The following is a 25,591-nucleotide window of genomic DNA, read 5'->3' as shown; positions in this document are numbered from 1 at the left end:
AAAAGGCCACCCTTCTCAGATCTGCACACATTATTCGCCGATACATCACAGAGTCCTAGACACCTGTGAAGTGTCCGACATGTGATCCAATACAACAGCCAGCATAGTGATCTTGTTTGTTATGTACTAATCTTATTGTGTATCAAATAATAATAGTAATAATAATAATCCAAATTCATTCACAGGGGCTTTGCCCTCCTTTTAGCTGTACTGTTATTTAATTCTTGTTTAACTTTTGTGTAAAAAAGGTTTTAACTTTATCTTGACTTGGGCCTTAAATAACGAGATAGTTGAGATATAACATTAAATAAATGAAAGGACTTTAAAATATAACAAAACCATTATGGTGTAATGATTTGAGTGTTATACGTAATGGTACCTCTACACTGTAGAATTAATGTAGCTTGACACCACTTTAACTGCCATGGCTCAGTGCTATGGAATGCTAGAATTTATAGTTGAGGTACCAGCATTCTTTGGCAGAGAAGGCTGAAGACCGTGTAAAACTAAAGCTCCTATGATTCCATAGCATTGAGCCATAATAATTAAGCTGATGTCAAACTGCATTAATTCTAAAGTGTAGATGCACCTCAAGACCCAGGATGCCAGGGTTCAAATCTTAACTTAGCCACGGAAACACACTGGGTGGATCATGAGGAAGTCACACTCTTTGAGCCTTACAGAGGGCAACGGTGAATGTCCTGTGAATAACTCTTGCTAGAAAACCGTATGTTAATCTATATATATAAAATGATAAAGTTGTTTGCGCAGTGACTATAACAACAAAACTAAACATCCCAGAAATACGAAATTTGGCAACACAATGCAAAAGGCTTGCCTCCAGGTTACAACAACACAACCACACCACAAAACCACAATCCAGACCCACAAAACTCACAACAACGCATCATGCGATAACAACACAACTAAACGCCCCAGAAATACAAAACTTGGCAACACAATGCAAAAGCCTTGCCTTCCAGTTGTAACAACACAACCACACCACAAAACCACACAGGACCCACAAAACTCACAACAACGCATCGTGACTATAACAACACAACTAAACACCCCAGAAATACGAAACTTGGCAACACAACGCAAAAGCCTTCCCTCCAGGTTGTAACAACACAACCACACCACAAAACCACAATCCAGACCTATAACACTCACAACAACGCATCGTGACTATAACAACACAACTAAACGCCCCAGAAATACGAAACTTGGCACACAACTAAACGCCCCAGAAATATAAAACTTAATAACACAACGCAAAAGCCTTGCCTCCCAGTTGTAACAACACAGCCACACCACAAAACCACAATCTGGACCCACAAAACTCACAACAATGCATCGTGAATATAACAACACAACTAAACGTCCCAGAAATACGAAACTTGGCACACAACTAAACGCCCCAGAAATATAAAACTTGACAACACAACGCAAAAGCCTTGCCTCCCAGTTGTAACAACACAGCCACACCACAAAACCACAATCCAGACCTATAACACTCACAACAACGCATCGTGACTATAACAACACAACTAAACGCCCCAGAAATACGAAACTTGGCACACAACTAAACGCCCCAGAAATATAAAACTTAATAACACAACGCAAAAGCCTTGCCTCCCAGTTGTAACAACACAGCCACACCACAAAACCACAATCCGGACCCACAAAACTCACAACAATGCATCGTGACTATAACAACACAACTAAACGCCCCAGAAATACAAAACTTGACAACACAACACAAAAGCCTTTTCTCCTGGTTGTAACAACACAACCACACCACAAAACCACAATCCGTACCCACAAATCTCACAACAACGCATCATGACTATAACACAACTAAACGCCCCAGAAATACAAAATTTGACAACACAACGCAAAAGCCTTGCCTCCCAGTTGTAAGAACACAACCACAACACAAAACCACAATCCGGACGTACAAAACTCACAACAACGCATCATGACTATAACAACACAACTAAACGCCCCAAAAATACGAAACTTGGCAACACAACACAAAAGCATTCCCTCCCGATTGTAACAACACAACCACACCACAAAATCACAATCCGGACGCACAAAACTCACAACAATGCATAGTGACTATAACAACACAACTAAATACCCCAGAAATACAAAACTTGGCATACAACTAAACGCCCCAGAAATACAAAACTTGACAACACAACACAAAAGCCTTGCCTCTCAGTTGTAACAACACAACCACACCACAAAACCACAATCCGGACCCACAATACTTACAACAACGCATTGTGACTATAACAAATACAAAATTTGACAACACAACTCATCCACCTCCCCAATCCCTACATTCACACTTGGCCTCCAAAAAAACAATTACAATAATAACAATAACAACAACAATAAGAATCAACACCACCACAGGCAAGAAACAGCCAGGCACTGAGGCTAAGAGGCCAGTCAGTGCTACACTGGGCCTCCAAAAAACAATACAGTAGCCTCTAACTTATCCAACCTTCATGACCACTACAACAACAATAATAATAAACACCTACACAGGCAAAACAAAAACAAAAAAAGACTATTGTACCACAATAAAAATATAAACCGCACTCAGCAGAATCAGACATTACAATTAACAACAAACCAAAGACAACAGGGATCTCAAGCAATTATCAATCAACACAAAAATTGAACAAGGTAACAGACTTCAAATACTACTACTAATGTGAGTATAAAGAAGGTGGAGGTCACAGCATCAATACAACCTAATGTAGACTGACCAACACCACCAGACTCAGCCACAGCAACGCGTGGCCGGGCACAGCTAGTCTATATGTATAAAAGGATAAAGTTGTGGGCGCAGTGACTATAACAACAAAACTAAACATCCCAGAAATACGAAATTTGGCAACACAATACAAAAGGCTTGCCTCCAGGTTACAACAACACAACCACACCACAAAACCACAATCCAGACCCACAAAACTCACAACAACGCATCATGCGATAACAACACAACTAAACGCCCCAGAAATACAAAACTTGGCAACACAATGCAAAAGCCTTGCCTTCCAGTTGTAACAACACAACCACACCACAAAACCACACAGGACCCACAAAACTCACAACAACGCATCGTGACTATAACAACACAACTAAACACCCCAGAAATACGAAACTTGGCAACACAACGCAAAAGCCTTCCCTCCAGGTTGTAACAACACAACCACACCACAAAACCACAATCCAGACCTATAACACTCACAACAACGCATCGTGACTATAACAACACAACTAAACGCCCCAGAAATACGAAACTTGGCACACAACTAAACGCCCCAGAAATATAAAACTTAATAACACAACGCAAAAGCCTTGCCTCCCAGTTGTAACAACACAGCCACACCACAAAACCACAATCTGGACCCACAAAACTCACAACAATGCATCGTGAATATAACAACACAACTAAACGTCCCAGAAATACGAAACTTGGCACACAACTAAACGCCCCAGAAATATAAAACTTGACAACACAACGCAAAAACCTTGCCTCCCGGTTGTAACAACACAACCACACCACAAAACCACAATCCGGACCCACAAAACTCACAACAATGCATCGTGACTATAACAACACAACTAAACGCCCCAGAAATACAAAACTTGACAACACAACACAAAAGCCTTTTCTCCTGGTTGTAACAACACAACCACACCACAAAACCACAATCCGTACCCACAAAACTCACAACAACGCATCATGACTATAACACAACTAAACGCCCCAGAAATACAAAATTTGACAACACAACGCAAAAGCCTTGCCTCCCAGTTGTAAGAACACAACCACAACACAAAACCACAATCCGGACGTACAAAACTCACAACAACGCATCATGACTATAACAACACAACTAAACGCCCCAAAAATACGAAACTTGGCAACACAACACAAAAGCATTCCCTCCCGATTGTAACAACACAACCACACCACAAAATCACAATCCGGACGCACAAAACTCACAACAATGCATAGTGACTATAACAACACAACTAAATACCCCAGAAATACAAAACTTGGCATACAACTAAACGCCCCAGAAATACAAAACTTGACAACACAACACAAAAGCCTTGCCTCTCAGTTGTAACAACACAACCACACCACAAAACCACAATCCGGACCCACAATACTTACAACAACGCATTGTGACTATAACAAATACAAAATTTGACAACACAACTCATCCACCTCCCCAATCCCTACATTCACACTTGGCCTCCAAAAAAACAATTACAATAATAACAATAACAACAACAATAAGAATCAACACCATCACAGGCAAGAAACAGCCAGGCACTGAGGCTAAGAGGCCAGTCAGTGCTACACTGGGCCTCCAAAAAACAATACAGTAGCCTCTAACTTATCCAACCTTCATGACCACTACAACAACAATAATAATAAACACCTACACAGGCAAAACAAAAACAAAAAAAGACTATTGTACCACAATAAAAATATAAACCGCACTCAGCAGAATCAGACATTACAATTAACAACAAACCAAAGACAACAGGGATCTCAAGCAATTATCAATCAACACAAAAATTGAACAAGGTAACAGACTTCAAATACTACTACTAATGTGAGTATAAAGAAGGTGGAGGTCACAGCATCAATACAACCTAATGTAGACTGACCAACACCACCAGACTCAGCCACAGCAACGCGTGGCCGGGCACAGCTAGTCTATATGTATAAAAGGATAAAGTTGTGGGCGCAGTGACTATAACAACAAAACTAAACATCCCAGAAATACGAAATTTGGCAACACAATACAAAAGGCTTGCCTCCAGGTTACAACAACACAACCACACCACAAAACCACAATCCAGACCCACAAAACTCACAACAACGCATCATGCGATAACAACACAACTAAACGCCCCAGAAATACAAAACTTGGCAACACAATGCAAAAGACTTGCCTCCCAGTTGTAACAACACAACCACACCACAAAACCACACAGGACCCACAAAACTCACAACAACGCATCGTGACTATAACAACACAACTAAACGACCCAGAAATACGAAACTTGGCAACACAATGCAAGAGCCTTCCCTCCAGGTTGTAACAACACAACCACACCACAAAACCACAATCCGGACCCATAAAACTCACAACAACGCATCGTGACTATAACAACACAACTAAACGCCCCAGAAATACGAAACTTGGCACACAACTAAACGCCCCACAAATATAAAACTTGACAACACAATGCAAAAGCCTTGCCTCCCAGTTGTAACAACACAACCACACCACAAAACCACAATCCGGACCCACAAAACTCACAACAACGCATCATGACTATAACAACACAACTAAACGCCCCAGAAATACGAAACTTGGCAACACAACACAAAAGCATTCCCTCCCGATTGTAACAACACAACCACACCACAAAACCACAATTCGGACCCACAAAACTCACAACAGTGCATCGTGACTATAACAACACAACTAAACGCCCCAGAAATACAAAACTTGGCACACAACTAAACGCCCCAGAAATACAAAACTTGGCAACACTACACAAAAGCCTTGCCTCTCAGTTGTAACAACACAACCACACCACAAAACCACAATCCGGACCCACAAAACCCACAACAACGCATTGTGACTATAACAAATACAAAATTTGACAACACAACTCATCCACTTCCCCAATCCCTACATTCACACTTGGCCTCCAAAAAAAAACAATTACAATAATAACAATGACAACAACAACAACAATAAGAATCAACACCATCACAGGCAAGAAGCAGCCAGGCACTGAGGCTGACAGGCCAGTCAGTGCTACACTGGGCCTCCAAAAAAACAATACAGTAGCATCTAACTTATCCAACCTTCATGACCACTACAACAACAACAATAATAAACACCTACACAGGCAACAAAAAAAAAAGACTATTGTACCACAATAAAAATATAAACCGCACTCAGCAGAATCAGACATTACAACTAACAACAAACCAAAGACAACAGGGATCTCAAGCAATTATCAATCAACACAAAAATTGAAGAAGGTAACAGACTTCAAATACTACTACTAATCTATATATATAAAATGATAAAGTTGTTTGCGCAGTGACTATAACAACAAAACTAAACATCCCAGAAATACGAAATTTGGCAACACAATGCAAAAGGCTTGCCTCCAGGTTACAACAACACAACCACACCACAAAACCACAATCCGGACCCACAAAACTCACAACAACGCATCATGCGATAACAACACAACTAAACGCCCCAGAAATACAAAACTTGGCAACACAATGCAAAAGCCTTGCCTCCCAGTTGTAACAACACAACCACACCACAAAACCACAATCCGGACCCACAAAACTCACAACAATGCATCGTGACTATAACAACACAACTAAACGCCCCAGAAATACGAAACTTGGCACACAACTAAATTCCCCAGAAATACAAAACTTGACAACACAACACAAAAGCCTTGCCTCCCGGTTGTAACAACACAACTACACCATAAAACCACAATCCGGACCCACAAAACTCACAACAACGCATAGTGACTATAACACAACTAAACGCCCCAGAAATACAAAATTTGACAACACAACGCAAAAGCCTTGCCTCCCAGTTGTAAGAACACAACCACAACACAAAACCACAATCCGGACCCACAAAACTCACAACAACGCATCATGACTATAACAACACAACTAAACGCCCCAGAAACACAAAACTTGGCAAAACAATGCAAAAGCCTTGCCTCCCAGTTGTAACAACACAACCACACCACAAAACCACACTGGACCCACAAAACTCACAACAACGCATCATGACTATAGCAACACAACTAAATGCCCCAGAAATATGAAACTTGGCAACACAACATAAAAGCATTCCCTCCCGATTGTAACAACACAACCACACCACAAAACCACAATCCGGACCCACAAAACTCACAACAGTGCATCGTGACTATAACAACACAACTAAACGCCCCAGAAAGACAAAACTTGGCACACAACTAAACACCCCAGAAATACAAAACTTGACAACACAACACAAAAGCCTTGCCTCCCGGTTGTAACAACACAACTACACCACAAAACCACAATCCGGACCCACAAAACTCACAACAACGCATTGTGACTATAACAAATACAAAATTTGACAACACAACTCATCCACCTCCCCAATCACTACATTCACACTTGGCCTCCAAAAAAACAATTACAATAATAACAATGACAACAACAACAACAATAAGAATCAACACCATCACAGGCAAGAAACAGCCAGGCACTGAGGCTGAGAGGCCAGTCAGTGCTACACTGGGCCTCCAAAAAACAATACAGTAGCATCTAACTTATCCAACCTTCATGACCACAACAACAACAATAATAATAAACACCTACACAGGCAAAACAAAAAAAGGACTATTGTACCACAATAAAAATATAAACCGCACTCAGCAGAATCAGACATTACAACTAACAACAAACCAAAGACAACGGGGATCTCAACCAATTATCAATCAACACAAAAATTGAAGAAGGTAACAGACTTCAAATACTACTACTAATGTGAGTATAAAGAAGGTGGAGGTCACAGCATAAATACAACCTAATGTAGACTGACCAACACCACCAGACTAAGCCACAGCAACGCGTGGCCGGGCACAGCTAGTCTATATATATAAAAGGATAAAGTTGCGGGCGCAGTGACTATAACAACAAAACTAAACATACCAGAAATACGAAATTTGGCAACACAATGCAAAAGCCTTGCCTCCCGGTTACAACAACACAACCACACCACAAAACCACAATCCAGACCCACAACACTCACAACAACACATCATGACTATAACAACACAACTAAACAGCCTAGAAATACAAAACTTGGCAACACAATGCAAAAGCCTTGCCTCCCGGTTGTAACAACACAATCACACCACAAAACCACACTGGACACACAAAACTCACAACAATGCATCGTGACTATAACAACACAACTAAACACCCCAGAAATATGAAACTTGGTGACACAACGCAAAAGCCTTCCCTCCCAGTTGTAACAACACAACCACACCACAAAACCACAATCTGGACCAATAAAACTCACAACAATACATCATGACTATAACAACACAACTAAACGGCCCAGAAATACGAAACTTGGCACACAACTAAATGCCCCAGAAATACGAAACTTGGCAAAACAACGCAAAAGCCTTGCCTCCCGGTTGTAACAACACAATCACACCACAAAACACAATCCGGACCCACAAAACTCACAACAATGCATCGTGACTATAACACCACAACTAAACGCCCCAGAAATACAAAACTTGGCACACAACTAAATGCCCCAGAAATACAAAACTTGACAACACAACGCAAAAGCCTTGCCTCCCAGTTGTAACAACACAACCAAACCACAAAACCACAATCTGGACCCACAAAACTCACAACAACGCATCGTGACTATAACAACACAACTAAATGCCCCAGAAATACAAAATTTGACAACACAACGCAAAAGCTTTGCCTCCCAGTTGTAAGAACACAACTACACCACAAAACCACAATCCAGACCCAGAAAACTCACAACAAAGCATTGTGACTATAACAACACAACTAAACGCCCCAGAAATACGAAACTTGGCAACACAACACAAAAGCCTTCCCTCCCGGTTATAACAACACAACCACACCACAAAACCACAATCTGGACCCAAAAAACTCACAACAACGCATTGTGACTATAACAACACAACTAAACCGGATGGCCATCTGTCTGAGAAGTTTGGGTGGGTTCTTTCTCCATGACAAAAAGAAAGAAAGGGTTTGGACTGGATGCAAACTACAAATTCCAGCACCCCATGGCATGGAGTCCATGCATTTCAATTAGAGGCCTCTTCCTTCTCCCTTTCCCCGCCATCCAACCCACTGACCCAGTTTCATGGCTCCGCAGGCAGGAAAGGCTGGGACGGATAGAACGAAGGAAGGAGAGAGGGAAGGGAAGCGAAGGAAGGCCAAGTACAAGAGCCCTCCCTCTCTGCCTGGAAGGCCAAGAGCAAAAAGGAGAGAAAGACCATTGATCCGGTTATATTTACCCTCCTTTCTGACCAGTGTGTTCTTATCAGAGAGCTCAGGATTGGAGCAGAGAAAGGGAACAGCATAGGAATAAAGGAAACAAGGAGAGCACCCACTCTATCTATCCATCCACTCACCCACTAATAATAAACACCTATACAGGCAAGCATCAGCCATGCACTGAGTCTACAAGGCCATTCAGTGCTCATCCACCTCCCCAATCCCTACATTCACACTTGGCCTCCAAAAAAACAATTACAATAATAATGACAACAACAACAATAAGAATCTACACCATCACAGGCAAGAAGCAGCCAGGCACTGAGGCTGAGAGGCCAGTCAGTGCTACACTGGGCCTCCAAAAAACAAAACAGTACCATCTAACTTATCCAGCCTTCATGACCACTACAACAACAATAATAAACACCTACACAGGCAAAACAAGAAAAAAGACTATTGTACCACAATAAGATGTAAACCGCACTCAGCAGAATCAGACATCACGATTAACAACAAACAAAAGACAACAGGGATCTCAAGCAATTATCAATCAACACAAAACTTGAAGGTAACAGACTTCAAATACTACTACTAATGTGAGTATAAAGAAGGGTGGAGGTCACAGCATAAATACAACCTAATGTAGACTGACCAACACCACCAGACTAAGCCACAGCAACGCGTGGCCGGGCACAGCTAGTCTATATATATAAAATGATAAAGTTGTTTGCGCAGTGACTATAACAACAAAACTAAACATCCCAGAAATACGAAATTTGGCAACACAATACAAAAGGCTTGCCTCCAGGTTACAACAACACAACCACACCACAAAACCACAATCCAGACCCACAAAACTCACAACAACGCATCATGCGATAACAACACAACTAAACGCCCCAGAAATACAAAACTTGGCAACACAATGCAAAAGACTTGCCTCCCAGTTGTAACAACACAACCACACCACAAAACCACACAGGACCCACAAAACTCACAACAACGCATCGTGACTATAACAACACAACTAAACGCCCCAGAAATACGAAACTTGGCAACACAATGCAAAAGCCTTCCCTCCAGGTTGTAACAACACAACCACACCACAAAACCACAATCCGGACCCATAAAACTCACAACAACACATCGTGACTATAACAACACAACTAAATGCCCCAGAAATACGAAACTTGCCACACAACTAAACGCCCCAGAAATATAAAACTTAACAACACAACGCAAAAGCCTTCCCTCCAGGTTGTAACAACACAACCACACCACAAAACCTCAATCTGGACCCATAAAACTCACAGCAACGCATCGTGACTATAACAACACAACTAAACGCCCCAGAAATACGAAACTTGGCACACAACTAAACGCCCCAGAAATATAAAACTTGACAACACAATGCAAAAGCCTTGCCTCCCGGTTGTAATAACACAACCACACCACAAAACCACAATCTGGACCCATAAAACTCACAACAACGCATCGTGACTATAACAACACAACTAAACGCCCCAGAAATACAAAACTTGGCAACACAACACAAAAGCATTCCCTCCCGATTGTAACAACACAACCACACCACAAAACCACAATCCGGACCCACAAAACTCACAACAGTGCATCGTGACTATAACAACACAACTAAATGCCCCAGAAATACAAAACTTGACAACACAACACAAAAGCCTTGCCTCTCAATTGTAACAACACAACCACACCACAAAACCACAATCCGGACCCACAAAACTCACAACAACGCCAACACTTCCCCAATCCCTACATTCACACTTGGCCTCCAAAAAAAAACAATTACAATAATAACAATGACAACAACAACAAGAATCAACACCATCACAGGCAAGAAGCAGCCAGGCACTGAGGCTGAGAGGCCAGTCAGTGCTACACTGGGCCTCCATAAAACAATACAGTAGCATCCAACTTATCCAACCTTCATGACCACTAGAACAACAATAATAATAAACACCTACACAGGCAAAACAAAAGAAAGACTATTGTACCACAATAAAAATATAAACCGCACTCAGCAGAATCAGACATTACAACTAACAACAAACCAAAGACAACAGGGATCTCAAGCAATTATCAATCAACACAAAAATTGAACAAGGTAACAGACTTCAAATACTACTACTAATGTGAGTATAAAGAAGGTGGAGGTCACAGCATCAATACAACCTAATGTAGACTGACCAACACCACCAGACTAAGCCACAGCAACGCGTGGCTGGGCACAGCTAGTGTCACTATAATCAAGTGTTGACTTAAGGCAAATTGCAACAATATAAAACCCTATAGCTATGTAAGTTCTAAGGCAGGTTTGTCTAATCATGCAGTCATATTTTGATACTACAATTCCCAGCAGTGACTTTTTTTCTAGTGCTGCTGAGATTTGCAGTGTAACATAATGTGGATGATCAAATATTCCCACATTTTTTCTTTATATAGTGTATCTTTATATTAAAAGAAGCACAGTTCTTGTATATGAAGCTTTGACCTACATTCACTACTCTACATTTCTTTGTCACATATGTTAACTTTGCTTCTGGCTCTTCTTCCTGCCTTCTTTCTGTGTGCTTTGGGGGGGGGGGACTCTTTTCTCTCCTGGTCCTTTTTTCCATGTTACTGGCAAAATATTAGAGACTCTGAATTTTCCCATCTATTCCTACTCAAAGCAGAATAAAGTAGTGTTTCTCTTTAGGGTTTTTTTGGCCATATTTTTAAAGTCACATTTTTATAGAATGCTTTGTTTTACCACTGCTGTATGCTATATTTATTTGAATTATATTTTATCCCATTGATTGGTACTTTAAGGCTGTTTTAGATCCCCACCCCATACTTTAAACCTAACAGTTGGAGTTGTGTGATCTGGCTTCACCAGCATACAACATCTTCTGGGCAAATGCCTTGTACTTCACACAAACACACACATCTGTAATTCCTTACCTAATTCTCCAGCCAGCACTAGATTTGGAATATCATGTTGGGGCATTGGAGGGAATTAAAATGGCACCTCCTGGAACCAGTTGCTTCATATAGAGCGAAATTTTGTTGCCTGTGACCAGCATTTGGAAAAATAACTTTTTGGATTGTAGTTCCTAGAATCCCTCCATTTAGCTGGGATTTAATCATGGGTTGCTCTCATTATGTAGAACATTTCTCTGAACATTGCAGTGAAGGTCAAAGACGCCGTTGCCAACAGAGGAGAAGGGAAAATGGTTAACTTGCAGTTATTTCTTCTACTAGTTAATCACCCAGCCAATATGTTTCTGACTTCTCTAGTAGAACCCCATCAGGTCAAACAGTGCTTCTGTCTATTATCAGGTCAGCGAGTGGAAAGGGAAATGTCATTCAGGATTTGATCGGCAATGAAAAGGCTGACATGGAATTTGTGACTGAAATCTGTTTGGATAAAGAAAAGCAATGTCAGTGTGATCCTGTTAAAGAAGGAGATAAGATCTGTTGGGCAAGGAGGTAGAAGTGCCCATCTCTACCTCCTTTTGTCTGAGATTCGATAGGTTAGGACTGCTTAAACCTTTCTACTCAGGTCCCTTTTTGAAATTTTTACGTGACCCAGGTACATAAAATACGTATAAAAGTCAAATATTTATTGATAATAAATTAGCATTTACAAAGCTTGCTAAACAGGATGATTTTCCTTTTTATGAAGTACAGCTAAAGCATCTTCCGCAGAGCCCACTGTAAATAGTGCACAACAGATTTGTGCAAATGTCTAAAACAGCCCTAGGTGATATTTAGATTTTTTAAGGAACCAGACATTAAAGGGACCCATTTGGGGTCAGGACCCACAGTTTAAGAAGCAGTGTTCTAGGTTATGAGTATCTATACTTTATGATATGTCAGTGAGATAGGCTCGTTCTGTTTTATTGCTCACCTTATTGCACAGCTGTTTTCCTGACTCAGCTGGCTGATGTCTTTTGGAGGTGATATGGATTTCCTCCAAGCTGATTGTTTTTAGAGATTTTAACCTTTATGTTTAGCCCCTCACTTAAGGATAAAGGGGCTTCCATGGCATATATGGGTCTGTTTCAATTAATATCTGGCATTCTGCATTTCCTGATCTGGATGATCTGAAGGTTTGATAGATCGAAACATTTGCGATTGTTCTGTATTCACAATCCCTCCATTGGGTCTATCATATATATTTATGTATAAATCAGTATCATCACTTAACTCAGACAAGGGATGATTCCTTTTTTAAAAAAATAAGAATTAAAATACAGTACTCACACTGGCCCATGGATAAGTTAACCCAGTTTTTGGGGGAAGGGGTTGATATTTTGACTAAATTTTCTAGATTGATGCATGAGTGATATGTAGGAATTATGAAAGTCCTCTAATCTCCACTTATCAGGAAGTATTTGCTGAGATCAACGAGGGTCTGTTCTCGGTTGATTGGGAAGCATCTGACTGACTGTCCTATCCCTCCTTATGGGAGCGACCTCTGGTGCATGGGGGAATTATGACAGAGGTCCTACTTCTACCTGTTGAACTGGAAATCACTCACAGAAGGGGATAGGAAGGAACATTACTTAGCTGTATCCTGACAGACAGGGAAACAGACTTGTAACAATGACAACTACTTCTGGTAAGTGGAGAATGAGGGAATTGGGACAGGATTAACAGCATAGCAGTGTAACTACAGAATTCTGGCCTAGATTGGGAAAATTGGAGGCTGGGTTATTGACTAATCCTATTTGTTGTACGAATTGATCTACTTTTCTACACAAGCAAGAATAGGAATATTTTGGGCAATATATGTGATCGTTTCTCGTTTCTTTAAATGTCATTTCATGACAGAAAGTTATAAGTTGCATAAAGATGATAATGCTAAGCCAACTGTTACTCAGTAATTTAGCTTTCACCAGCCAGATACTAGTTGCCATGATCTTCCTGCCATTGTAAAAGTCTTGATGCCCAAGAATGAAAGCACTTACCTGCTACAGAACAGCAACACCTGTGAGGCAAGTGACACATTCCATTGCCATACTGCATTTTGGAGCTCAAAAATCTGCTAATAATTAAGTCTCCTTTCTAGATATTATTAAATCATCACTAATCACATGCAGATGATAACAGCAATGAATGTGTTATAACCACAATTCCAATTAAGCTTGTGTCAAAATAATTAACTGTAGCCACATTTCCTTGGGGTGGATTTTTTAATATTTAATGAGACTAGTTGTGGTCAGTAGTTTCTAGGGGAACTTTGCAATGAAGCACAGTGTAGAAGCTGAAGAAGCATGGTTTTAGTGGCATTGATGTTTGTTGTTTCTGTATTCAGTGATGTTTCCTCTAGGCTAGATTTAGCACCGTGTAACAGCATTGATTTATTAGATTTGGAGGTACTGCCTATCAAATGATGCAGGAAAAATGTAGACCTAGATACTTTTGATTGTTAAAGAGGGTTTTGTGTGGGTGTGGGCGAATGTTAAAAGATCTTGAACAGCTGTTACTGTTTATTATTTTATGTTGAAATTTTGTAACATTAAAACTGCCTTATGCTCATTTTGTCCATATTTTATTTTTTTGAGGATCTCATTTATTTAGACTGAGGGTAAGCCAATGTCAAACTGCATTAATTCTAGAATATAGATTCTGTTACTTATTTTAACAGAAGATTCACAATGTGTGTGCATTTTGTTATCTGGCAAACTAGTTTTTTATTTCGTGTCAAAAGCATTGAATAAATAAATAAGTATAAAACTGATAAAATAAAGGGAGCACAAAGAGCTAAATAATTTTAGACCAAAAACGGGCAACAGCAACTGCATTGTCTGTAGCTTTAAACAGTTCTTTCTCTGTGTATGAAGCAGGGCACTGTGAGCAAGCATACAGATGCGGAGTTGTTTGTTTTGCTCCACAGTCAAACAAGGTAGAGGATTTTTCTATGTAGTGCCATTTTGCCAGGCTGTCTTTTGATCTGCCAACTCCACTTCTGAGTCTCTTCAGGGACTTCCAAGTTATCCATTTTTGGTTTGCCCTTGGAGGGAACCATCCAGTTTCCTGATTTTTCTGCCCACATGGATATTCTTGTTGGTGCTGGAGAAATATTAGAAGGTGTGGTGGTTCTCATGAAATTTTTCCTTGATTTAAGTCTACTGGGAGGAGGATGATATCCATACAGTGGGTGGCTTTCACATTGTTTAGCCTTATTTCTATCGCAATTAGCAGCAACTTCCTATCGCACATCAGGGAGGCAATGCCAGCTAGCTTATAAAATCTCTCAGCAGGTGTAAGTTTAAGACATCCTGTAATTATTTTACATGTTTCCTTCAGTGCTATTTTCACCTGCTTCACATGGGAAGATTTATGCCAAACGGGGCAGGCATACCCAGCAGTTGAGTAGGACAAGGCCAGGGCTGATGTTCTTATTAATTTTGGGTCTGCATCCCATGTACTATTAGTAAGTGTCTGCAGGATGCTATTACTTACAGTTACTTTGTGCTTGGTGTTCACACAGTGTTTCCTAAACGTTAGTGTTCAATCTAAGGTGATGCCAAGATATTTAGGGTGGGAACAGTGTTCAAGCTCGTAGCCTGTAAATGTTTCCTTGTATCTTGTTAGAGTACTGAAAAAACTATAATTGAGAAAGTATCAGCAACCTCTGCTTTCCTCTACTTTAGAGGGAAATGTAACTATACTTGTGCAAAACTTCATCTTGCAAGATGTTTAGTGAAAAGACACCTTGAGAGATTAATGTATATTGAATTATAAATTTATGCACATTAACTTATAAAAATATTGTGTAGAGGTTTTTTTGTAATATTTTATTTAAACAGATTAAAATAAAACCTACATACAAACATACAAAAAACTCATCAACAACAAAAGATCAAAAAAAATTTTCTAGAATAATACTACTACATCCTAAACATAAAAACCTCAGTAACTACAAACAATCTACCTTATGGGTTGCTGTGAATTTTTCAGGCTGTATGGCTATGCTTCAGCAGCTTTCTCTCCTAATGTTTCACCTGCATCTGTGACTGACATCTTCAGAGGTTCTGTTGGCAGTGAGGCAAGTGGAGTGTATATATATCTGTGGTATGTCCAGGGTGGAAGAAAGAATTATTGTCTGTTTAAGGAAATGTGAATGAATCCAACTTCAGAGTAGTGGTTAAAATTAACTATGATTTGTTTGAGAAATGCCAACTTCTAACCTCATAAAAGGTAAAGCTAAAGGTTTCCCCTGACGTTAAGTCCAGTCGTGTCCGACTCTGGAAGTTGGTGCTCATCTCCATTCCTAAGCCGAAGAGCCGGTGTTGTCCGTAGACACCTCCAAGGTCATGTGGCCGGCATGACTGCATGGAGTGCTGTTACCTTCCCCTGGATCTACTCACATTTGCATGTTTTCAAACTGCTAGGTTGGCAGAAGCTGGAGCTAAAAGCTCATCGTTCACCATAATCTGCTTGATTTCACATGATAATAAATATGGTTTCCATATCATTGATGTAATAAATATATCCTGTATTTTAGTCTGTATTTTGAATAAAATGCATTTTAAAGATATATGTGTCAAACAAACAGATTTTTTTAATTTAAGTGTACTAAGAAAAGAAATACAATAATAGTTCAAACAAGTTATATATGGCTAAAAAAGAAAGAACATTGTTTTTTCTTGTATTTACCTGACAGAACCATGGCTCTGCTTCCGAGAATTATCTTGGCTCACAAAAAGGTTTACATTAATAGATTATACCATTTGCAAAATCATTAACAATGATATCTATTGAGTATCTTTTATCTTCATAATAATTTCAGATTGCTAAAGTGATCTAAATATAGGGCTGGTTTTTCATCTTGATGTCTAATGATTCTTCGCATTATAAACTTCAGCTCAACTAATTAGGAAGCAAAATGTATAGTGTTCATTTACCACACTGAACCCGCAGGGCACCAAACTGAACCTTAAGCACAAAGTGCCATCCACCAGTACCAGGCTCTGCTGAAGCATAAGCCCCTTAAAAATGAATGGAGTGTAGTTGCTTACTCAATAGAATTCAAAGGGATAAACAGAACTTACAATAAACCAGGGATGTTTATCTACCTCTTACATCCTCAAAGACCATCACAGGACTGTACCAAGTAAAGAAATGATTTACGTAATAGAGTTGCTGTGAGGGTTTCATTCTGAAGTCCACACTGTTCTTTAAACACTATGGCAGATAGTGGCTTTTATGTTCACGTGGCAGTATATTTTAGTTCAAACTTGACAGTAAATATCCAAGGTGCTGAACCCAATCCATAAAATATTTCCTACATCTTACATTAGAGATAATGTGCATGCATGCGTGTGATACACACACACACACACACACACAGACTTTGAGACTGGCTCTTCAAGCAGGATCCCTAATTGAGTTGCTCATCTGGTTTACTGTTTGAGGTTCTTCTCCTCGTGGTACCTGTGTTTTAAAAGGGCGGGGGAATCCTACTATTCACCGACATACTGTCAATGAAGGCATGTATTAGCTTACATTTTCAGACTTCTGCCTTCAGCATAACTTGAGGGCAGATTTTGTAAAATCTCTGTGGAGCAACACCTTTAGCCCTTGCAGTCAGGTAGAAGCAGAGAACATTAAACATTATGTTTGACACTGTCTCTTTTATGAAGCAATAAGAGAAAGGACATTGTATGCGATCACTGATAGCTTCACACTGGATCAAAAGTGGAATGTATTAACTACTTGTTGGCAGTTCCATTTCCTTATGTCCATTATCAAATGATTATTTCTACTGTGTTATCTTTTAAAATTAGAAAGAGAATTGTACCAGCTAATCCTGAGAGACATCTGGCTGAGTTGTACTCTTAGGATTAACCTTGGTATTTTTAATCACGTTCCAACTACTCTTAGGTATTTTAATTTTGTACTTTTAATTTAATTTCACATGTATGGCTTGTACTACAGTTCCAACAATACATTGATTTACTAATCTAAAAGTTTTTTAAAAAAACAGTTTAAATTGTGTTGCATTTTGTTTGCATGCTAAACATTTGCTAAACATTCTTAAAAATAAAACTGTTCTCAAATGCTCATTTGTTCATGACTCCTTACTCTAGTGTTGCATGTTCCGAGCATTGGTGAAAATTGTAAATAGATTCAAAAATCTCATTGTGTCATAATATAAAATCTATCACTGGACTTCAAATGATGTTTCATTGCTATGAAAGACTGAATAGGAACAGTTAATCACTTCTTTCACATCTCCCAGGGATAAAATAAACCAAAGGCTGCTGTTTACAGGCAGCCAAGATAAAGGATAGGAACTGTAGTGACCTGTATTGTTTTTTCCATCGTTTCCCATCCCTCAGCTGTTTTTTGTGTAAACAGTTCAAGAAATGGTTTGGCATTAGTTTCTCAGTTGCTCAAGCATAAAGTATAATAAAGCACAAGACCAACATTAAGGGCACATTTTGACCACTAGCTAGGATTCACACATCAGTCTCTTATATGTCTTCTTAGTAGTAAGAGATCTTGATTTCATTTGGATCTGTTTTCATGTAACTGTGAGTTCTTATATCAGGAGAAAGGTGGGATAAAAATCAAGAAATCCCCATACTTACAACCAAATCATTCATAATTACAGTCTGTTTAGGTCAGTATTCTAAGCCAAGTAGAAATCATAGATGATAGCTCTTTAAACATGTTGCAACAATGAACTTGTAGTTTGACTCCTTTATTTTAAAAATTGAGCTGTAAGGAATTATTTTTTGGATATAAGGAACAAACCAGATTTGTAAATTGATTTTGATTTTTAAAAAATATCCATGGCTTAACTTGAGTAACCAATCTTATTTCCAAATAGCACAAAGTAGTTTAAGTTAGGAAGTAAAGAACACATTGTGTGTGTAGTTTACAGGAAGGCGCAAACATTAGCAAAAGAAAGAAACTGCTCTCCAGTTGGCCTGTTAAAGGTCTTCTTTGCAAATTTTTGCAGAACTTTGTGAAATTTGTTTTCCTTTTCTATTGTTTATATTACCAAATAGTTTGTACGTTAAAATGAAAATAATAAAAACATTAATTACATTCTGAGGCCATACAACTACATCTAAATATTCTTTGTTTTAATACAGACTTCTTATCAACAAATTAAAATGAACTGCAGAAGTGGGAAATACAAAAGTGGACGAATGTAAGAGTAGGAAAAGTAACTATTCAAATACCCAGATATCACAGTGAGACTATATTGCCTCTTAGGAAACGATAAAACTAAGAGCTTCCTGTTTAGATTACTTGATGAGAATTTTTCCTCCCTCATTTTGTTAAAATAGAGCTTCAAGTCGCACCATGGACATAGATAAAATGGGTAATAAATATGTACAAAGAAAATTTATTAACTTAATTCGTGCCTATTATTAGAGTCAGACTAGTTTTGTGTCTGAAGTCATAATTTTCCAAACACAATGACCATTAATCATACGGAATCCTGCGGATCCACATAAACCTCTATCTGGGAGGTTTTTCCACTCCTTGCTCTACTGGCTCTTTTTTTTTACCCACTTACCCCTCCTAACGGATTGATTCACAAAAGAGCATTGCTGGCACGGTTTTCTCACTTGTACTTGATCCAACCCTTCTCAATGGGGCTTTTTGGCAGAGAGCAGAATTGCTAGTGAGTTGCTATTGTCAGCACTGTTGAAGCTTTTTATGAAGTTCCTCATGGGATTGTTTCTTGGAACACATTATGGTAGGTACTGGTGGTATCCCTTAAAGATGTATGCTGGTTTTTATAAGCACCATCTTTCCAGAATTTCAAAAGTGTTTTTAAAAACTCACAATATTTGCCTATCGCAGAGAAACGTCTTTGGCTGGGAAGAGTTGATTGGGCAGATTGATTACGTTTCTTAGGTTTTCTGAGATGATGAGTGTTCCAGGCTAAGAAAGAATGGAATTGGTAACTTCCCAGTCTTTTTCACTCTTTGAAATTCTCCTTATTTATAAACTCAATATCAGTACTTGGGTGTTGTGGTTTTTGAGGTAACTTGCAAGTATGGCTTTATTCATAAAGAGAACTCTCATGGGAGAGGAGCAGAAACATGATATTCAATTGAGCATGCAGAAATTGTGACTTCTCTACAACATCTCTACAAAGGTTTTTAGTACTGTACATATTTATGCTATGCTTTATTTATTTCGTGTCAAAAGCATTGGTACAGCAAATACATTTCAAATAATGGAAATAAAATAAAAAGAAAAGAAATCACAAGCAACTAAATAGTTTTGGACCAAAAGCGGGCAACAGCAACCGCATTGTCTGTAGCTTTAAACAACTCCTCCTCCGTACATGAGGCAGGGCATTGTGGGCAAGCATACATATGCTGAGTTGTTTGTTCAGATCCACAGTCACACAAGGTGGAGGATTCCTCCAGGTAGTGCCACCTTGCCAAGTTGTCTTTTGATCTGCCCACTCCGCTTCTGAGTCTGTTCAGGGACTTCCAAGTTGCCCATTCTTGGTTTACCCCTGGAGGAAGACCCTCTTGGGGGGCCATCCAGTTAGAATTGCCAGGTTTAGCTACCCAGAGGGACACCCTTACTGTTGCTGGAGGAACATCAAGAAGAGTGGTGGTTCTCATGAAGCCCTTCCTTGATTTGAGTCTGGTGGGAGGAGGGTGATAGCCATGCAGTGGGTGGCTTTCACAATGTTCGACCTTTTTTCTCTCACCATTAGCAGCAACTTCCCGTCGCACGTCAGGAGGGGCAATGCCAGCTAACTTGTAGAGTTTATCAACAGGTGTAGGTTTAAGGTATCCTGTGATGGTTCTGCATGTTTCATTCAGTGCTATGTCCACCTGCTTTGCATGGGCAGACTTGTGCCAAACAGGACAGGCATACTCTGCAGTTGAGAAAGACAAGGCCAGGGCTGATGTTCTTATTACTTGTGGGTCTGCACCCCATGTGCTGCCAGTCAGTTTCCGCAGGATGTTATTGCGTGCAGCTACTTTGTGCTTGGTGTTCATGCAGTGTTTCCTATATGTTAGTGTTCGGTCTAAGGTGACACCAAAGTATTTAGGATGGAAACAGTGTTCGAGCTCTTGGCCTTCCCAAGTAACTTTCAGTTTCCTGTTGGCTTCGCGGTTACGTAGGTGGAAAGCACACACTTGTGTCTTGGCAGGGTTAGGATTCAGGTGGTTCTCTTTGTAGTAGCTGGAGAGATCTTTCAAGGCATTGGTGAGTTGCTTTTCAACTGTTTCAAAATCTTTTGCTTGTGTTGTAAGGCCAAGGTCATCAGCATATATAAAGCTCTTTGTGAGTGGTGGTAGTGGCTGATCGTTCGTGAAGATGTTAAATAAGGTCGGTGCAAGAACGCTGCCTTGGGGTAAACCATTCTTTTGCCTCCTCCATCTGCTTTTCTGGCCCTGAAACTCCACATAGAAGCTGCGGTTTTCTAAGAGGGTCTGGACAGTTTTTGTAAAGTCAAAGTCCCGGGTGATATGGTAGACTTTATGTAGCATTTTTCTATGTTGCACCGTGTCATAGGCTGCCGTAAGGTCCACAAAAACTGTTCCCGTAATGCAGCCTTTCTCGTAGCCTTCCTCGATATGTTCAGTCAGATGAAGAATTTGACCTGTACAGTTTTTCCCTGGTCTGAAACCTGCTTGTTGTGCAATAAGCTTGGGTTCGATAACAGGTCCTAGTCAATTTAATAGCATCCTCTCATAGACTTTATATAGATGACATAAGAGGGAGATTGGTCGATAGTTCCTGGCATTGGAGGCATCTTTACCAGGTTTTAAGATGGCAATTATCTTAGTTTTCCTCCATGCTCTGGGAATCTGTTTGTGTGCCAGGCATTGATTGTAGAATTTCAAAAGCCAGTTTTCAGCTTTGGCCCCCAAGTGTTTGATTTGCTCCATCATCAGGTCATCTAGGCCAGGTGCTTTACCAGTCTTACCTCGCTTGATGGCTTCTCTGAGTTCTTTCAGGTTTAGAGGACAAGACAACTGGTGGGTTTCAAGTTCTGGCACCCTGTTGATTTTCATCTTTATTCTGCTGCAGTTGGTTTTCCCATTCTGAATTAGCTGGTGAGCTATCTGATCTGGTGTCACGTTCGCGTGTCCAGGGTTGACCAGAGGGTCACTATCCAGGCGTCTCAGCAATTGCCAGGCTTTTCGGCTACTCTTGGACATGTCCAGGTTCTCAAGCAGCTCTATCCAACGGTCTTTCTTAGCATTAGCTAAGGCTGTAGATAGTTTTTGGCCTGCTGCTATAGTCCCATCACTGTATGGGTTCTCTTGAAATAATCTGAGATATTCTTGTAGCTGATTTAGTGATTCTTCGTTTAGGCCTGGTAGGTAGCTTGTGCGACAGCCTCTAGGGATTGAGAGCCTTGAGGATCTTTTCACAGCTTCTACGAACAGGTCATAATTTTCTATAGAAGGTTCTATATCAGAAATAGCAGCTTCCAAGGTCTCTGTAAACTTTGTCCAGTTAGCTTTATTGAAGTTATATCTTCTGCGGAATGGGACACTTTTCGGTCTTACAGCTGCATATGCTATGCTAAAAGATTTTAGATTTTCAGCACATGTGCAGAGAAATGGCAGAAATAATGCATATGTTTACCCATCCATATAGTTCAACTTCACCTACAAACTGGAGGCATGTAGTACTGTCAATCTGGGTGGGTCTGTATAGACAGTGTGCTATTTTTCATGTGTGTATGCACTTTGTGTGTGGTTTTCTTTCACATTTCCTAACCAGAAATCACCTTTTCTGGCTAGAAGTGCAAATACGGCATACAAGTTATTAAAAGGTATGTTATAAAACGTAACAGGGAAAGTAAACACTGCCTTCAGGATTGCTCAACTAATGAGCAAGAATTCTCCAAAGATATATAAGTTATATGTTTTCCCAGCTACCAAAAATCTAATTGTTATTTATGCTTTTTTCTGTAGGGAGAAGCTGTCTGTGGCTCGGCTGCAGCAGGAAGTTGCACGAAGTAAGAGTGACAAAACAATGGTGAGTTTTGGAAGTAATTTGCTCTTCATTTCCAGTTGTCCCCTTCCCATTCAAACTTCAAAGGCACTTGTTTTCATTAGAACCAAAATAGAAGTGGCCAGTTTTTTATCAATGAGGCAATGCTCTTTAGAAATGCATTCTTTCTTTTGAGGTCAGGAGTTGTGGGAGACTCCCAGGGAAAATGTTATCATTCTGGCTTCCTTTGCTGATGACTGTGTGAAAAATCATAGTAATTAGGCACATAAATAGGCAATTTGAGACTGTTAGATACACTTGATTAGTAATTACTGACAAAGAAAGCAATGAAAACAGCCAAAAGATTGATCGTGCTCTTTGCCTCACTGTCTTGTTTGCAATAGTAATTTTCTTTTTAAAAGTAAAATGTTAGAACTGAATTCACCTTGTTTTGCCAGTGAATTGAGCTTTAGTGAATTTTCTTGTATTTTCCATTTCCAGAACAGCTTGATAAATAATGTCTGTTTGAACTGAGTTGTGGGATCACGGTTTATAACAAACTTTGGTCACTTAAACTATCAGCAACCCTCCCATTCCTCACCTCAGCACTTTTAGATAGATTGTTTAGCAGTTAACCAGAATTTGTTTTAAAGGGTAGTTCCTGGTTACATGAAACAAGAATGCTGGTTAGTATGTAGCAATAAGAATGGTGAAACTAAATTCTGGTAAATTCTTATATTTGGTGAAATAGAGCACACAAACCCAAGGATTCAAGAAGTCTCCTAGAGACTGATACTTGTTGTGTTAAACTATGGTTGACAGTGATATATGAACATGCTCAGCATTTATGGATTAGCTTTTCTGTTAAGGGAAATACTCAGTGAAGGCAATTGATTATGCCAAAAGGATTCTGTAGACCAGAGCTTTCCAAACTGTGTTGCGACAAGTTAGTGTGTCAGCTGAGTGTTTAGATGTGGTGTGTGAACATAATGAGAAATGTAATTTACACAACTATACTAACATGTGAACAATGCAGACACTTTTTCATCAAGTATTTGCTGAGGTTTGTTCCTTCCTGGATCTCCTGTAGAACCCTAATGGAACTTAAGCATCCATAGATGTTCAGTCCCATTATATACAATATACATAGTAAAATGTTGTCCCTTATATAAAATGGAAAAATCAATGTTTTTAGATTTTTAGAAATATTTTCAAGCAGTTGGTGGCTGAATCTATGGATGCAGAATACAACCATATCATACCATGTTCCTGTAAACAACAACGTGTAGATATGAAGATGCTCCCTAGTTGATTTGATGAATAAAACAAATCAAAAAGCTTTAAAATTGAGAAGAAACTGTCATCTAACCTATCACTGTAAATATGTTCTTTTCTTAGCTAAAGTAATTGAACTTTTGCTGGCTCAGAGACTGAACCATGGCCAAAGACTGCCAGTTCAAAATCTTCTGTGGACTTAACATATCTCATGAAAACCTTTCATTTATACATATTTGTAAAAAAAACCCATATGATTTGTAACATAATGACATACATTTCCAAGATTTTGTCATATATTTAGAGGCTTGTGAGGGTTAACCTTCTCATAGTTCATATCTAAGTCCTCCCCAAACATGATCTTCAGTTCCTAGTTACAAACCTTTTCATCAATAAGCAACACTATGGCATGTGGTTTTCATCTACCAATTCATTTGTAGATTGAATGACATGTGTCACAAAGAATAGCTGAACAGGAAAGGAAAGATTTTGAGATGGAGCTGGTGTGATACTGAAATTTTAGGAATCATTACACTGATGTCCTAGGCATAGTTTTGAAAATTAGGATACCAGAAGAAAGTACAGTACCTACCCTGTTAGAAAGAATATCAAAACACAATGGTTGTGAAATAATAATGTTCCCTTTCAGTGTATTCTTTCAAATCTACATTAGTGTAATGTCCCTTTCAATATTATGATTCTACTGTGAAGTTGTCACTGAAAACTGGACCTCTGTTTTGAGTTTTTTCTCTCTCTGAATGTCTTTTGCCTCAGAGTTGATTTAATTGCTCAAGATGTTATGTTTCTCTTTGATAGCCCCCTTTTGCTTTTTGTGAATGAAAGGAAGGTTCCATGCATGGAAGGAATCTTTTGTGAACATGTCTTTCTGTTGACAGAGTAAATATTTGGAATCCAACCATAACATTTTAAAAAAAATCAGGGAGTGTCAGTCATCTTAGCTATTGCAACAGAATATCTGCTTGGATCAGTAACTACAGCTAGAAGGATACATAGTTTCTGGCTTTCATACTTGGATTCATTTTCATACTACTCAGTGGCTGGCTACAGCATGCATGCGCAGGCTTTAGGGAACATACAGAGTTCTAGCAGAGGCTGTTTGAGTAGCAGCTGCTCTGGCAGCAGGATACTAATTGCAACCAGCACCTTATACAGTTAACCACTTGTGTGGCT

General features: G+C 39.5%; 1 protein-coding gene across 5 annotated transcripts in view; it reads left to right on the top strand.

The window, feature by feature from the left end:
* nckap5 (NCK associated protein 5) overlaps nt 1-25,591 on the top strand; it is an 856,064-nt gene that overhangs the window by 355,695 nt on the left and 474,778 nt on the right. For all 5 annotated transcript variants that reach the window (XM_062975038.1, XM_062975005.1, XM_062974931.1 and 2 more), the window contains one exon: nt 23,107-23,170. In XM_062975038.1, coding sequence (XP_062831108.1) covers nt 23,107-23,170 — 64 coding nt within the window. The remainder of the gene's footprint in view (nt 1-23,106; nt 23,171-25,591) is intronic.

The sequence above is a fragment of the Anolis carolinensis genome, chromosome 1 (assembly GCF_035594765.1).
Source record: "Anolis carolinensis isolate JA03-04 chromosome 1, rAnoCar3.1.pri, whole genome shotgun sequence".
Classification (NCBI taxonomy): Eukaryota; Metazoa; Chordata; class Lepidosauria; order Squamata; family Dactyloidae; genus Anolis; species Anolis carolinensis.
Note: the sequence above shows the minus strand (reverse complement) of the source record. Positions and strands in the feature narration are given on the sequence as shown.